Here is a 16,087-nt window from a genome sequence, read left to right on the forward strand (position 1 = left end):
TTAAATACTTAGCTAATTCTTGGATTTTGTAATAGTTCACTCTCTTGCCCTTGGCAGAATGCACCACGGGACTCAGTACTCTGCAAGATATAGTTTTTGTCTATTCTTTTAGTTCTACCAGTCTTCTTCTTCATCCATGTCCCAGAATCCTGAGTTTCCAGTACTGGATTAGAAATTTTTGGGACTACTCTCTGTTTTAAACTTCACGGGCATTTATATTGGGTTTTTTATCTTATTGATCTTTGGACACTTTTTCTATCATTTTGGTGTTCTTTCTATAGCACAGCTTTCAAAATTTAGATTACATGTGCAACAAATGCCTTCCCAAAGGCCAGAGTATATTGGAATTGTATACCACATCCCTGCTTCCACATCCTAGTATATGTCTGATTGCCTTCTAGGCCACTTCCATGGTTTTCCCATGTTGCTCCCAGGTTCTGTTTGTTGTGTTCTGCATAGTATATCCATTAAACAGTAAGTTAGGTTGCTGTTTTGGGTTTATTGATTGCTGCTGTTAGTCAGCTGAGGGCTTAAAATTGCTACTTCAATGTACTTGCCAGCTACAGGTATCTCACTATTAATTATTTAAAATTGTGTTCAAAACGTAATTGTTATGCTTTTAATAGTCCTTCTGAGGAGCACTACAGCATTCTTGTGGATCCTCCACCCTTGAACCTTTTTCAGTCTACATCCTTCTAGGCTGGAGCTGTCTTTGGAGTCCATAAGCACTGCTTATTACTTTCCTTGCATTTCTTCAATAGGTTTAAGATGTTAGCTTTCTACTGCTCCCACTGCTATAGCTCTTTCACTAACTTACAAATAGCTCAGGGAATTGGAAGCCTGAACTTCACTCAGTTTCTGAACTTTATTTATAGTAATCTGTTGAAACTTTGAACTTGAATTTCTTAAATTGTCTCTCACCACAACACAGCCACACTGATTGTGGGAGCTACTTACAATGACTTATTTGTAGAAAAACAGTATTAAAAGGTATGTAAAGAATATATTGCAATAACTTGAATCTACCAGTGTCCTTATTAAACTGCTTAAACAATCACTTAGATGTTTATTGAAACCCATACTTGAAACAGCAGTTTTTAAACTACATTTGTTTAAAAAAGGTAAACTTAAAGTCGTGGCTGTGATGCTGCACTAGTGAATTACAAAAGCACTGTTCTTTTAGAAAGAAAATTTAGTTTTAGACCACCTCAGTTTTCATAGGCAGGCCCAGGCTTTTTCTCTCAGCAGCAGGGGGAGGCTGCTCCCTCCCAACTCTCTTATGAGAATTGGGACGCCACTATGCTTGGTGTCCTCTATCCAGCAGAGGACATAACATATGCTTGTGAATAAACTGACTCATCTTTAGTAGCTTATCCTAATGTATTGACATCAATTCAAACCCAATACAAAGGCTATCTATTTTAGTTACATATATCGCCTCCTTACTGTAGTATCTGAGAACATTGTAACCTTGTAATGTATGTATTTTCTCAAAATCCATGTGAGATAGGGAAATAAAATATCTCCATTTTACAGATGGTGAACCGAGGCACAGGGAGACTGACTGAGTTTTTGTGGCCTTTTTCAGGGATTTGAATTTTTTTTTGTGTGGTTGCTTTAGTTATGGATGAATAATATAGGGTTTATTGCATCCTGTAGCCCTATCCTTAAACAATATTTTGTGCCAACTAAAGGGGTCCAGAGTTTTTATTTACCCACCCAGTGCCCAACTCCTTAGTGGTGCAGGTGGCTGCAAAGAGGTCCAGGTTACAGCAACACAAGTCCACCGCAACAGACGAACGCTAATGCCTTGACTTTTCTAGGGGAGGAAAGTGTTTTCATCAGCTAGTCTCCAATTCAGTGTTGCTAACTACCAGGTATAGTTAGCAAATTATGACTTCCTAAATTACTCCAAATTGCTGAAATTCAGAGACAAACTTCCTTAGGAAGACAGGGCTCAGTTGCAAGCCCTCATCGATAAAGGCAGTATGGTGGCTAAGACATGACTTCAGGTGGCAGTGGATGCGCTGACATTGCATCTAGAGCAATCGCCACAGCTATAGTCCATGAGACATGAATCATGGCTGTTGTCTTCAGGGTTCCCCAAGAGGTCCAGAATACCATCAACAATTTTGCCCTTTGAGTCTAATGTCTTCAGTGAGAAGACAGTCACATTATACACAACTCTCTGCTCTCTAGGTGTTTACACCCCAACCCCCAAAAAAAGCACCACAAGCAGACCCAGAGGCCCAGACCTCCCCCCAGGTCATTCTGTCACTAGTTCCCTTACAAACCACCATGCAAGCGTCAGAGCGTTCAAAGCCGCAGGTTTTGGCTTCCTCCGCCTCTACGACCACTACCCAGCCCCTCTCTCTGTCCAAGGATTTCTTTAATGAGACGTTCAAGGATTGCATACAGCTATTGATGCCATGCCATATTTTCCCCCCGAAATATTGGGGGGCTGCCTTACCCATTCCACACACGACTGGAGGGCAATAACAGACAAGTGGTTATTAGACATCATCCACTCCAGTTACACAGTTGAGTTTCTCACCTCCACACCACAAACCCTTTTTTCTGGACCCTTCTAAGGCTCTACTCTCACAAGGGGATCCTTCATCAAGAAGTGAACTCTTTCAGAAAAGGGTTGTAGAGCAGTGCCACCCTAACACCAAGGGATAGGGTTCCCCTTCACATACTTCATAGTTTTTAAAAAAAAAAGAGGGAGACTAATTCTTAATCTACACCAACTAAACATTTTTATTAGCAAATCAGAATTTTGCATTGTAGTAATTCCATCCCTGGAAGAGAATGGGAGGTGTCCCTAGCCTCTGTTTGCCAGAAACTGGGAATAGGTGACAGGATAGATCACTTGATTACCTGTTCTGTTCATTCCCTCTGAAGCACCCAGCACTGGCCACTGTTGGAAGACAGGATACTGATCTAGATGGACCTTTTGGTCTGACCCAGTATGGCCATTCTTACATTCTTAATACGTGGTTTGTGGCCGTCGACTTGAAAGATACCATTTTCATGTGGATACTCAGCATTCCCACAGAAGAGTTCTTAAATTTGTTGTAGGACAAGAGCACGTCCAATTCAGAGTACTTTGATTTAGGCTGGCGGAGTCACCCAGGGTCTTATTAGTCTTTTCTCTGGCGGCCTAGATAAGACACAGTGGCTACACCATCTTTCTGTATCTTGCTACTAATGGGCAGATCAAGCCAAGAGGTCCTGTTGGCAACCCTATTATCTTACTCCACATTCTGGCATCCAATGAGATTCTGTTTGAACAAAGAGCACTTGGACTCCCATGAGGACTATAGATTTCATAGGATCAACCCTAGACTAGTGATCAGGAAAAGCCTACCTCCCTACAGATAATTTTCCAGCTATGAACAGCCTGATAAACCAAGTCACCCTCAGACCTTGCACCTCCCTGCTAGGCCACTTAGCTCCATGTACATACATAATGCTGTTCACCGGACCCCACATTCATTGTCTGCAGGCCTGGCTTCAGTTTGTTTACTCACTGGACAAGGACAATGTGAGTACATAGGTAATGATTCCACCACAAGCCAGAGCCTCTCTGGTATGGTGGATGAAATTGGATCCAAGTGCAAGTCCTCTTTCTTCCATCCGCCTCCGACACAACCATAATTACAGATGCATAGGATGGGGAGCACATATGGACAATCACTGCACAAGGCACATGGTCCCCATGGGAGGCCAGAACGTGTATTGATCTCCTGGAATTGAGGGCAGTTCCCGTAGCCTGCAACACATTCCTCACCCTCCTGCAGTTCTGTCAGACAACATGACAGTATATTTTTTTTTTTATATAAACTAAAAGGGTGGAGCGAGATCTCTTCATGTACGTATGGAGACAGTGAACTTATGGAACTGGTTCATGAAGAACCACTCTCGGTGACATACCTACCAGGTGTGCAAAATACTCTGGCGAACTATCTCAGCAGGCACTTCTCCATAGACCACAAATGGGAAATACATAATTCTGTCTTGACCAAAATCTTCACCCAGTGGGGAGCACCATCTTTGGACCTATTTGCCTCCCAAACAAGAAATTCAGTCTCTGCTGTTCCAGAACATTAGGGCAAGACTCCAGGGACGATGGCCTTCTGTTATCCTGGATGGACTGTCTGAGGTACTCCCATCCCCTTCTGCCTCAGGTTCTCCGCAGAATTCACAATGACAGGACCAGGGTTAGTCTCATTGCATCCGATTGGCCCAGACAGTTTTGGTTTCCAGACCTTCTACAAATATCAGCCCATCCTTCCATCTATATTCAACCTTTTCCATATCTGTTCACTCAGGGCAAGTGCAGGACCAGACATCCCAGGCAAGACCCTTTTCATCTCATGACCTGGTATTTGGATGGGCATCAGTTCTGGAATTTTTATGTTGGAAGGCCATCTGAATGATCCTTTTATTACAGCAGAAAAATTTCCACTAGAAATGCTATTTAGCTAAATGGAGGCATTTCTCTACCTGGTCACAAAGTAATCAGTTATCAGCAAATGTCCCTGTCATTTTAGAGTATCTTCTGTGCCTCAAACTGTCAGGGCTTTCTGTTAGCTTGTTGAAACTCCATCTAGCGGCAGTCAGTGCCTTGCATCCTCTCATCCTGCCACACTTACTTACCCTACCACAATTCAATTCTTGAAGGGCCTCATTAGAACTTTCCCACCAATGATGAAACCCATGCCACAATGGGACCTTGCTTTGTACTCCCAGTTGTTACCAGACCATGTTTCGAACCAATAGCCACATGTTCCATGAAGGTTTTAGTTGCCATCACATCAGCCAGAGAGGTGAGCTAACTGGGAGCACTCATGGCAGACCCAACATACTCCGTATTTATTAGAAAAAAGGTCTCCCTTAATCTCCATCCAAAATTCATCTCCAAGATAATTCAGTTTCACACAAACCAACCTATTCATTCACCGTATTCTTCCCAAAGCCTCTCGTATTCAATGAGGAAACGAGGCTGCATTCACTCAGTGTCAGACAGGCCCTGGCCTTTTATCTGCAGAGAACAAAGCCAATTAGGAAAACTCTAAGTCTTTTTGTCAGTGATAGTAGAGCTATTATGAGGGCAAGTGTTATCGGCCCAGAGAGACTAAGTGGAATCTCTGCATCACTCTTATTTGCCACGTATTTCTCCCCAGACAGGGTGAAGGCCCAATTGACAAGAGCAAAAGCAATCTCAACGGCATCTCTTTGAGAAGTTCCAATACCAGACATTTGTAAAGTGGCTGAGGCATTACACCCTTGTCCAGTCTTCCTCAGTATATACAGATGTTGGGACAGCAGTGTTGTAGACTTCCATACCAATTGCATTTTGCACCCTGCTCTTAATTGAATACTGCTTACCAATCACCCATATGTGGAGCCCACATAAGGACCAGCACGGAAAAAATGGAGGTTGCTTACCCATAACTTGAGGTTCTTTGAGATGGGTGGTTCTTATTTGTATTCCACTATCCACTCTCCTTCCCCTCTGGTTTGGATCCTATTTGATTCACGGTAAGAAAACTGGAGAGGCACTGGTCCATACTGCCCTTTATGTCCTCATTTTGGAGCACAAGGAGAGCAACAACGCATGCACAGACCAGTGTACACTACTTGCTACAAATCTCTGGTCTCAGGCGCGTGGCCTGCATTTTAGAGCCCTGTGCAGATACAAAATTTGTATCCACATCCAATCCACAAACATGGTGGGAATTTGGGGAGAGCATGTGCTCTTATAGTAGGGATGAAGGAGAGAAGACCGAACTGGGGGGGAATCAAATCCATGTCTGATGTCTGTATACTAATGCAAGAAGTATGGTGAATAAGCAGGAAGAACTCAAAATGTTAGTAAATACAGCTATGACATAGTTGGCATCACAGACTTGGAGGGATAATACACATGACTGAAATATTGGTATAGAAGAGTACAGCTTGCTCAGGAAGGACAGGTGGGGAAAAAAGGGAGGAGGTGTTGCCTCTGTATATTAAAAACGTATAGATTTGGATTGAAGTTGAGATGGAAATAGGAGACAGACTTGTTGAAAGTATCTGGGTAAGGTTAAAAGGGGTAAAAAAAAAAAAAAAGGGTGATGTCATGATAGGGGTCTACTGCAGGCCACCTAACCAGGAAGAAGAGGTGGATGAGGCTTTCTTTAAACAACTAACAAAATCATCCAAAACGTAGGATTTGGTGGTGATGGGGGACTTCAGCTACTCAAACATCTGTTGGGGAAAATAACACAGCAAAGCACAGATTATCCAACAAGTTCTTGCAAAGTATTAAACATTTTTTTATGTCAGAAGGTGGAGAAAGCTACAAGGGGAGAGGCTGTTCTAGATTTGATTTTTGACAGATAGGGAGCAACTGGTTGAGAATTTGAAAGTGGAAGGCAGCTTGGGTGAAAGTGATCATGAAATGGTAGAGTTCATGATTTTAAGGAATGGTAGGAGGGAGAACAGCAAAATAAAGAGAATAGATTTTAAGAAGGCATATTTTAGCAAACTCAGGGAGTTGGTAGGTAAGATTCCATGAGAAGCAAGTCTAAAGGGAAAAACAATTGAAGACAGTAGGCAGTTTTTCAGAGACGTTATTAAGGGCACAAGAGCAAACTATCCCATTACGTAGGAAAAATGGGAAGTCTGGCAAGAGATCACCTGGCTTAACAAGAGATCTTCAGTGATCTAAAACTAAAAAAAGTCCTACAAAAAATGGAAACTAGGTCAAATTACAAAGGATGAATATAAACAAATAACAAGTATGTAAGGACAAAATTAGAAAGGCGAAGGCACAAAATGAGATCAAATTAGCTAGAGACAAAGGGTAACAAGAAAACATTCTACAAATACATTAGAAGCAAAAGGAAGACCAAAGACAGGGTAGGCCTGTTACTCAATATGTGGGGTAGGGGGCGACAATAGCAGAAAATGTGGAAATGGCAGTGTGACTTCTTTCATTTTTCACCAAGAAGGTTGGTGGTGATTTGATGTCTAACATAGTGAATGCCAGTGAAAATGAGGTAGGATGAGAGGCTAAAATAGGGAAAGAACAAGTTAAAAATTACTTAGACAAGTTAGAAGTTTTCAAGTCACCAGAGCCCGATAAAATGCATGCTAGAATACTCAAGGAGCTGACTGAGAAGATATCTGAGCCATTAGCGATTATCTTTGAAAAATCATGGAAGGTGGGAGAGATTCCAGAAGATTGGAAAAGGGCAAATATAGTGCCAATCTATAAAATTATATATAAAAAGAAAACTAGGGAAATTACAGACCAGTCAACTTAACTTCAGTATCAGGGAGGATAATGGAGCAAATAATTAAGCAATCAATTTGCAAACATCTAGAAGTTAATGTGATAAGTAAGTCACCATGGATTTGTTAAGAAATTCTGTCAAACCAACCTGATAGCTTACTTTGACAGGCTAACAAGCCTTGTGGATAGGGGGAAAATGTTAGACGTGGTATATCTTGACCTTAGTAAAGCTTTTGATACTGTCTCACATAACCTCCTCATAAACAAACAAGGGAAATGCAATGTAGATGGAGCTACTGTAAGGTACTTGGAAAACCATTCCCAGAGAGTAGTTATCAGTGGTTCACAGTCATGCTGGAAGGGCAGAATGAGCAGGGTCCTGCAGGGATCAGTCTGGGTCCAGTTCCGTTCAATATCTTCATTAATGATTTAGCAAATGGCCTAGAGAATACATTTATAAAGTTTGAGGATACCACCAAGCTGAAGGGATTGCAAGTGCTTTGGCGGATAGCATTAAAATTCAAAATGATTTGGACAAACTGGAGAAATGGTCTGAAGTAAATAGGATTAAATTAAATAAGGACAAATGCAAAGTACTCTACTTAGGAAGGAACAGTCAGTTGCACACATGCAAAATGGGAAGTGACTGCCTAGGAATGAGTACATCGGAAAGGGATCTGGGGGTCATAGTGGACCACAAGCTAAATATGAGTCAAGAGTGTAACTGGGGGGAAAAAGCAAACCTGATTTTGGGATGTATTAGCAGGAGTGTTGTAAGCAAGATACAAGAAGTAATTCTGCTCTGCTCTGCGCTGATTAGGTCTCAAGGGAGTATTGTGTCCAGTTCTGGGCGCCACATTTCAGGAAAGATGTGGAGAAAGTCCAGAGAAGAGCAACAGAAATGATTAAAGGTCTAGAAAACATGACCTGTGAGGGAAAATTGAAAAAAATTGGGTCTCTTCTGGAAAAGAGAAGACTGAGAGGGGACATAGCAGTTTTCAATTACATAATAGGTTTACGCGTAGGAGGGAGAAGAATGGTTCTTAACCTCTGAGGATAGGACAAAAAACAAAGGGCTTAAATTGCAGCAAGGGAGGTTTAGGCTGAACATTAGGAAAAACTTCCTAACTGTCAGAGTGGTTAAGCACTGGAGTAAATTGCCTAGGGAGGTTGTGGAATCTCCATCAGAGATTTTTAAGTGCAGGTTAGACAAACCCCTGTCAGGGATGGTCTAGAAGATAATACTTAGTCCTGCCATAAATGCAGGGGACTGGACTAGATTACCTCTCAAGGTCCCTTCCAATCCTATGAATCTATAGTCCACAGACATCAAGCAGATAGCTGCAGATTTGCAAGGCTCTAGATATAAAACTTGTATCTGCATCCATCTGTTATCTGCAGACATGGTCCACCAATATCTGCAGATATAAAGCAGATAGCTGTAGACTTGCAGGGCTCTACACATGCTCTACCCACATGTGGAATAAAGATAGACCACACATCTCAAAGAACCTCCAGGTACAAGAAAGTAACCTCCATTTATCCTTAAGTTTTCCATGTAGTTAACTCATTACCACTACTTTGAATGTAACTTTGAAGAGATTAGGCTGTAATTAGGGGGAAAAAAATAATAAATTGGCTTATCATTCCAGTGCATTCAGTTTTCTCTTACTAAAAAAGCTGACATTTTGCATCGTTTACAGTGAATCTGAAATTATCCAATGTTGAAGCTTCCTTATGCCCTCAATAAAAAAAGGTCACTACTTCATGGTGGGAGGGAGGAAAGATGACCCTAATAAAGATAGGGACTGTTTACATTTCTGAAGCCACAGATGTTTCACTAAAGTGACAGGACCACACACTTGCCAGTTTGTGATAAGCAAACACAATGTGACAAATGACCAAAATGTAATACCTGTTGTTTGCTGAGTGTTACGCCACCTGTAAAGATATTTTCTTGCTGAGGAGTCAATATTTTTTTAAAAGAAAACTTAATTCTTGTATTTTGTCACTTGCAACCAACCCATATGTATCATCAGCAGAGTTTGAGCTCTGGACTTCCAGATCACTAGTTGAGACCTCTACCACTTGAGCTACCGTAGTAGTTGTTTTCTTTGTACCAGCCACTGGAGAGGGAACGATACAGTTATTAGCTCAGAAGTAATAGAATGCTGGAAATAGACTCCTGGATTTTATTTCCACCTCTAGGAGAGGAGTGAGATCTAATGGTTAAAGTAGTGGTTATAGATGGCCTAGCTAAGCACTTAGATTTGGCAGCTTTTATTCTGAGCAGCAGTGTGTCTGCATGCCCTCAAGATTCTTTTATTCTTCAAATATGTGACACAAGCCATCAAAATGTGACACATGAAAAATTCTATGGATGAGATTGGGTTCTGTGCCTGATGCTGCTAAAAGTGACCTTTAGCAACCTCTGTTACCTTATCTGTAAAATTACCTGTGATACTTGAGAAACAAGTGTGTGAGGTAATATTTTTTTATTGGACCAACTTCTGTTGGTGAAAGACTAGCTTTCAAGCTTACACACAGCTCTTCAGATCTGGGAAAGGTAGTCAGTGTCAGCAAAATATAAGGTGGAACAGACTATTTAGGATAAGTAGTTAACCCATTTTGGAAGAGACCATTCGAGGTGAAGCGGCCAGTTGAAACCTCTGCAGTCACAGGACAAAAAGTGGGGTTAGTGGGTTACAGATTATTGGAATAAGCCACAAATCTAGTGTCTTTAAGTCCATGATTTTTTAGTGTCTAGCAAGCTCCCAGGCTAGTGTTTTGAAGGTGTGCAGATTTACTTTGAGGCTGAGGATTGAGAAGTCAGATATGGAGTGATTGTTTTGTGGAAAATATTCACCCACAAGTAATATGATGTAATTGTCTTCTATAATTTTTCAGTGTGAATTCATGGTGATTGTCCTGTTTCACCCACATAATTATTATTGGGGAATTGAGAGTACATCTACATAGCAAGTAAACACCCATGGCTGGCCCATGTCAGCTGACTTGGGCTTACTGAGCTGTAAAATTGCTGTGTAGGCGACCAGGCTCTGGGACTCCACAAGCAGGGAGGGCTCCAGAGCATGGGCTCTAGGCCAAGCCCAAATGTCTGCACAGCAGTTTTTAGCCCCACGTGCCTGAGAGAGCTCACCCAGGCCAGCTGTGGCCTTGCCACGGGTCTTTTATTCCAGCATAGATATGTACTTTTAGTGCACTGGGTGAGGTACACCACATGTTGTGATAGATATGTGTAGGACCTATGGATCTTGAAAGCTGTGTTGTGGCACAATATTGGTTGTCGTAACAGGAGAGATGTCGGCAAATTTTGCTTCTGTTACAATAGGATTTGGTGCTGCTTTGAGTTGGTATGGCCTGGTTTTTGGGGAGCTTGCTGCTGCTTCTGATGGAGCTGGAGAAGTTGGGGGGGGCTGTTTCAAGTCACCTCTTCTGGCCTTCAGAGAGATGTGGTCCGCATCGAATATGGGCTGTAATTGCTTAATGATGCACCATATGGGTTCCAGTATGGGGTGGTAGGTGACAACTAGGGGGCTGTGGTTGGAGGGCTTTTTCCATATTGAAGCAGGTGCTCTGAGGTATTTGAATGGCCTGTTCTATACTGCAATCTACTCTGGTGGAATATCCTTTTTTTGTTGGAGGGTGTTTTAAGTGTGATAAGCTGTGTATCCTGGACTTGCTCCTTGGTGCATATTCTGTGGTATCAGAGTGCATGGCTGTAGATAACCAATTTATTGGTGTGTTGGGGTCGCTACTGGATCTGTGAAAGTAAAGTGTGGTGATCTGAGGGTTTCCTGTAAATAGCTGTCTCTCTAAGGTTCCATTGTTGAAGCTGATCATGGTTTCCAGGAAGTTTGATGCTGATATGGGAGTGCTTTCAAGAGAACTGAATGAATGGATGGGTAGTGGTGGTTGGAGTTGTGGTAAAAATGTGTCAGGAAGTTTAGCTCATCTGTCCAGAAGATAAAAGCATCATTGATGTATTTCAGGTATAGCATTGGTTTTGTGGTGCATTTGTCCAGGAATTTTTTCTCAAGGTGGCCCATGAAGAAAGGCTGCCATGCTGGGGAGCCATTATGGTATCCATGGCTGTTGTTGTTGTTTGGACAAGATGTTGGTTGAATGTAAAATTGTTATAGGTGACGATGAAATGGATGAGTTTTGGCAATGTGTTTGAGATGGATATTGTCCATTGTCTTGTAGATATTCAAGCCAGGCAGCAGTGCCATCACTGTAAGAGATGTTAGCATATAGGGTGGTGACATCCATGGTAGCAAGGATGGTGTTCTGAGGGAGGTTGTTAATGTTGAAGAGTTTCTGGAGGAAGCTGGTTGTGTGCTGGAGGAAGCTGACCCTTTATGTGGTCAGTAGCTTGAGGATGGTTTCTTATGAGTCCTGATAATGCTTCATTAAGAGTGCCATGGCTAGATATGATGGGTCTCCTGGATTCCCTTGGTTTGTGTATCTTGGAAAGCATATAGAAAGTTTGTGGGGGACAAGATTGTTAAGAGTTTCTCTTGGAGTTGAGCAGGGAAGGATTTGATAGCCTTAGATTCCTGGGTTGTCCGAGTTGTTTATAGTAGGTGGTGTCAAAGAGTTGTCAGCTTTGTTAGCATAGTTATCACAGTTGAGGACAGTGATGGCATCCCCATTGTCTAATTTAATTGCTGTCTGGTGGTTGGATTTCAGGGACCATATAGCTGTCCTCTCGGCAGTGGTGGTGGGAGTCTATAGTGGATGTGGTGATGGGGGATTTTAGTCGATCAGTGTAATGATCAAGGATTTTTGTGGTTTTGTCTGTGGTGGGGTGGTGTCAGATTATTCTTTTTTTCTTATGACTGTTGATGGGGAGGTGGTAGTTCTGGGTGATATTGTTGTGAAAGAATTCTTTGAGCTGAAATCAGTGAAAATTCTAGTTCTCCACATGTTAGTATGATATTAGCTTCTGTGCTGGGGTAGAAGTTCAGACCCTTGGAGAGTACAGATAATTCGGCTCCGGTTACAGGTAGTCTTAATAAATTGATGTTGGGATGTCCATGTGATGGGTCCTGGTGCCGTGGTTTCTCCCAGAGGTGGTGGTCTGTGGTTTGAGAAGTTGTTGCAATTGGTTCCACTTTGCTTTTGTGTTAGATGGCTGTCATCAGATTTTTGTAATAGCTGTTTTTGGTTTCTTGAACGATCTACAGGTAGGTTTCCTGATTTCGCTCCTCCTCCCCCATCTGTGTGTGTGATTTCTTCTTTGAGGTGGTCTCTTATGGAGTATGTGAGTTGCAGGAGATGGTTCCTTAGTTTTTTTGGAGCCCTTCTACAGAGCTATTCAGCATATTTGGAGTTGTATGTCGTGGTTAGAGGGTTATAGATGGTGAGTCCTCTGGAGATGTTTTGTTTCTTGCATTTGCTCGGGAAGTAGACGTCACTGTTAAGTTTTACGTCCTTTTTCTTCATGTTGTAAAGTTTCCATTTCAAATGGCAGAATTGAATATCCTCCATTGTTGCTTGCAGTGTTACAGCCATGTTGGTTCCAGGATGGGTGAGATAATCTTTTATTGTACCTATTTGTTGGTCAGAGAGGCAAAACTGCTCCTTCAAGTCTGGGAAAGCTACTCAGTGTCACAGCTTGATTGTGTATTTCCTGAGAGGTGGGTGTGAGACCTGCTGGTTCAAAATTAAGGACTAAAAATAGCAGAAATACACACAGTAGTGAGTGGCAAATGAGATTTTTATCTCCTGGCTCCTAACTCAGTTTACCTTCCTCTAAGCTAAAAGTGCATTTTGTTTGAGCTCTCTTCTTCTCCTAAACTCAGAGCTTGATTTAGCTGAAATGCAGTACACTTGAGAGCCAGCCTCTTGACTCATAGAATATTAGGGTTGGAAGAGACCTCAGGAAGTCATCTAGTCCAATTCCCTGCTCAAAGCAGGACCAACACCAACTTGACTCTCATTTCTAATGGGACTGAAGTCATAGGTTGCCCTCAGAGAAGATGCTGGCCAATGTACTTTATGGTTTAGTAAGGAGAGTTAGGGAGCAGCAGCCAAGATTTCTGGGGAGGAGAAGATACAAGCTGCATTGCTGTGGTCTCTGTAGCCTATATAGTTCTGCGCCTTCAGTAGAGACTACACTGTTCTGAAGAGCTGCAGCTGGCCCTGGGGAACCAGGTGCAGCACTAGGGAGGATCCCCAGGAATGTGGACACTTTGTGCTGGAGTTCAGGAGGGTAAAGAGAGACCTGCAAGGGTCCCCCACATATACAGTAGCATAACATCCATCCATCCTTTTCATCTCAAACACCCACACTTCCTCCAAACCATGGTACTTTTAATTTAAAAACTTAGAAAATTCTATAAACACCATGTTTAAAAGGGAGTAGAGTTGGTTAACTGTTAGCCACTCAACTCAAACCCTAAAGGGTAAGGAAATGCCAAGCTAAGGGACACCTCTTAATCATACCCTAGTGCTTACACAAGTTTTCACTGATAGATTCTGCACCATCACCGGGAAATTCTTTTTGCTTCGAATTGATAAGAGAACATACTACACATTAATTTCCCTCACACCATAAAGCAAATCCTTAATATAAATCTTGTTTTCCTTAGATACATCACACAGCACACTTAACCTTTGTATATATGTCAACCTGAATTCTTGCTAACGTTGTGTAGGTTGTAAGTAAGGCTTTGTGTTATATTGTGAGGGAGATTAATATGTTGCTCTCAGTGTGAGACTGTAAAAGTAATCGTGTTTTCTTGGTGCTGGTTCTAGACTATCTGGGGAAGATGATAGAAGATCCAGGTTTATTAGTAAGAATGTTCATGTTGTCTCTCTTTAACAAAAGAACTACAAGATTGCGCCCAAAACACTGAAACTGAATAATTGCAGTCATATTTTTTTGGTTGTGCTAGGTCAGTCTGTCCTTATTCAAATGGTGTGGAATATGTGGTGAAATCCCCCTTTTCCTCACTGGGTGTGACCAAGAAAACATCTGTATTTTGCACCAGTGGATATTGTGTATAACTTCCCCTATCCACATGAGTCTGTTGGCTTAGGTTGAGGCTATGATGGTGAAGAATTGCATTACTTGGTTTAAAGACTAGTTTTGTCCTCCTCAGGCTAATTCAGCTGGTGATGCTGACCAACTGAAATTGTAATCACCAGGTCTTCACGGCCAAGTATTAATTTTATTTGTAGAATAAGATCCGTGAGTTCTTCTTTTTCCTTCCGCAGGACAAGCAGGAGGACTTAAAGAAGACTATTTTGGAGGGCATAGAGACGGCCAAGCATCAGGTGAGGTTGGCCTTTGATGCTTGTAAGCTAAAACCTCAAAAATAGATGCTCACAGCAAGCATGGCTTATGGCATCTAGATTTCATTACAGGTGCAAAGACTTGCTATGTAGCATATTGAATCTCCATCATTGCTCTACTTTTTTTGGTTTCTTTCTCTGAAGTCCTTTGAATTGATTTCTAATCCCTTTCTTTCTTAATTACTGACCTACTCCCGCCCTGTATAGGAAAGGGTCATCTTATTAAAGCAGCTTTTCACAAATAGTGGCCAAAATAAATTCTTTACAAATAGGATCACCATATCTCTATAGGGTCTCATAGTCTTCAGTTCTCTTAACCAGAAATCCATTTGGGTTTTAATCTGTTTCTATCCACCTCATGAAATTTGTCTGTAAAGGACATGTTACTGACTTTTTTATAACTTTGAGTCTTGTGATCAGAGTTTAGTCTTGAGAATATTATAAAAGGGAATAAAATTTGATAAAAAAACTCAATCCAAATTTTCAGAAGGGGGTGGGAAGGGAAAGAAAATATTCAAAATAGCTTTACTTAGAAATTCTTCAGAACAGTGCAGTGAAATATTTGCACTCAGAGGACTTGAGTTTTTAGCATTTTCAGGGGAATTAGAACTGTCAGAAATCAAAGGGTCTTGTTACAAAAGAATTCAAGAGAAATCTGGTTACATTCCTTAACAGACCCAGAATAAAATCCAAATCTTGTAGCAAACATATTATGTCTAATGATGAATAGTATATCTCTTTGAAGTTTGAACACAGCAGTCCATTTGAGCTCTTGAGAGAATATTTTTCATATTTATCCAGGAATAATTAAATTGTAGAGAGCTCAAGTAAGAGCCAAGAGAGAGTCTCACTGTAAGACAATGGTCTATTTAGCTTAATAAAGAGAAGGTGAAAGGGTGACTTAATTAGACTAGAAGTACCTACATGGGGAACAAAAATTTGATAATGACCTTTTCAGTCTAGCAAAGATATAATAAGATCCAGTGGCTGGAAGTTAAATCAGTGTGCAAATTTTTAAGTGAGGGTAATTTATCAGGCAATTTTTGAATTAAGATTAGATGTTTTTCTAAAATAAATGTTCTAGTTCAAAACGGAATTAATTCAAGGAAGTCACCACCTTTATTACATGGGAGATCAGACTAGTTTATCACATTGGTCCCTTCTTGTGGTGTAGTCTGTTATAACATAGCTAAAGTCTAAATGTGGATATGTTTTGTTAATTTAATGATTGGCTAGTCAAGGATATCTTTTTCAGAAGGCTAACAAAATTATTTTACCAAATTATTGAAATCGCAAAGTCTTGGTTCGAATTTATATTGGCCCTTTTAGACACCTGATATAAAACCTCTCTCATAAGAGCCTAAGAAATTGAGGATGAAGTATCAAGGATACGGGTGATATCAGCAACAATAATGCTTATTGTTTCAAAGTCCTTGGAGTTTACTGCTAATACACCACAGTTTTTCAACCTATATCTAG

General features: G+C 41.2%; 1 protein-coding gene across 12 annotated transcripts in view; it reads left to right on the forward strand.

Annotated features, from left to right (window-relative positions):
• The window catches only part of LOC119860605 (ankyrin repeat and KH domain-containing protein 1), a 202,930-nt gene that overhangs the window by 115,987 nt on the left and 70,856 nt on the right, over positions 1-16,087 (forward strand). For 8 of the 12 annotated variants that reach the window (XM_038414521.2, XM_038414522.2, XM_043520457.1 and 5 more), the window contains exon 11: positions 14,531-14,590. The exons of the other annotated variants lie outside the window; for them this stretch is intronic. In XM_038414521.2, the coding sequence (XP_038270449.1) occupies positions 14,531-14,590 (60 nt within the window). The remainder of the gene's footprint in view (positions 1-14,530; positions 14,591-16,087) is intronic. 12 annotated transcript variants of the gene reach the window in all.

This window comes from Dermochelys coriacea, chromosome 8, assembly GCF_009764565.3.
Source record: "Dermochelys coriacea isolate rDerCor1 chromosome 8, rDerCor1.pri.v4, whole genome shotgun sequence".
NCBI classification, from domain to species: Eukaryota; Metazoa; Chordata; order Testudines; family Dermochelyidae; genus Dermochelys; species Dermochelys coriacea.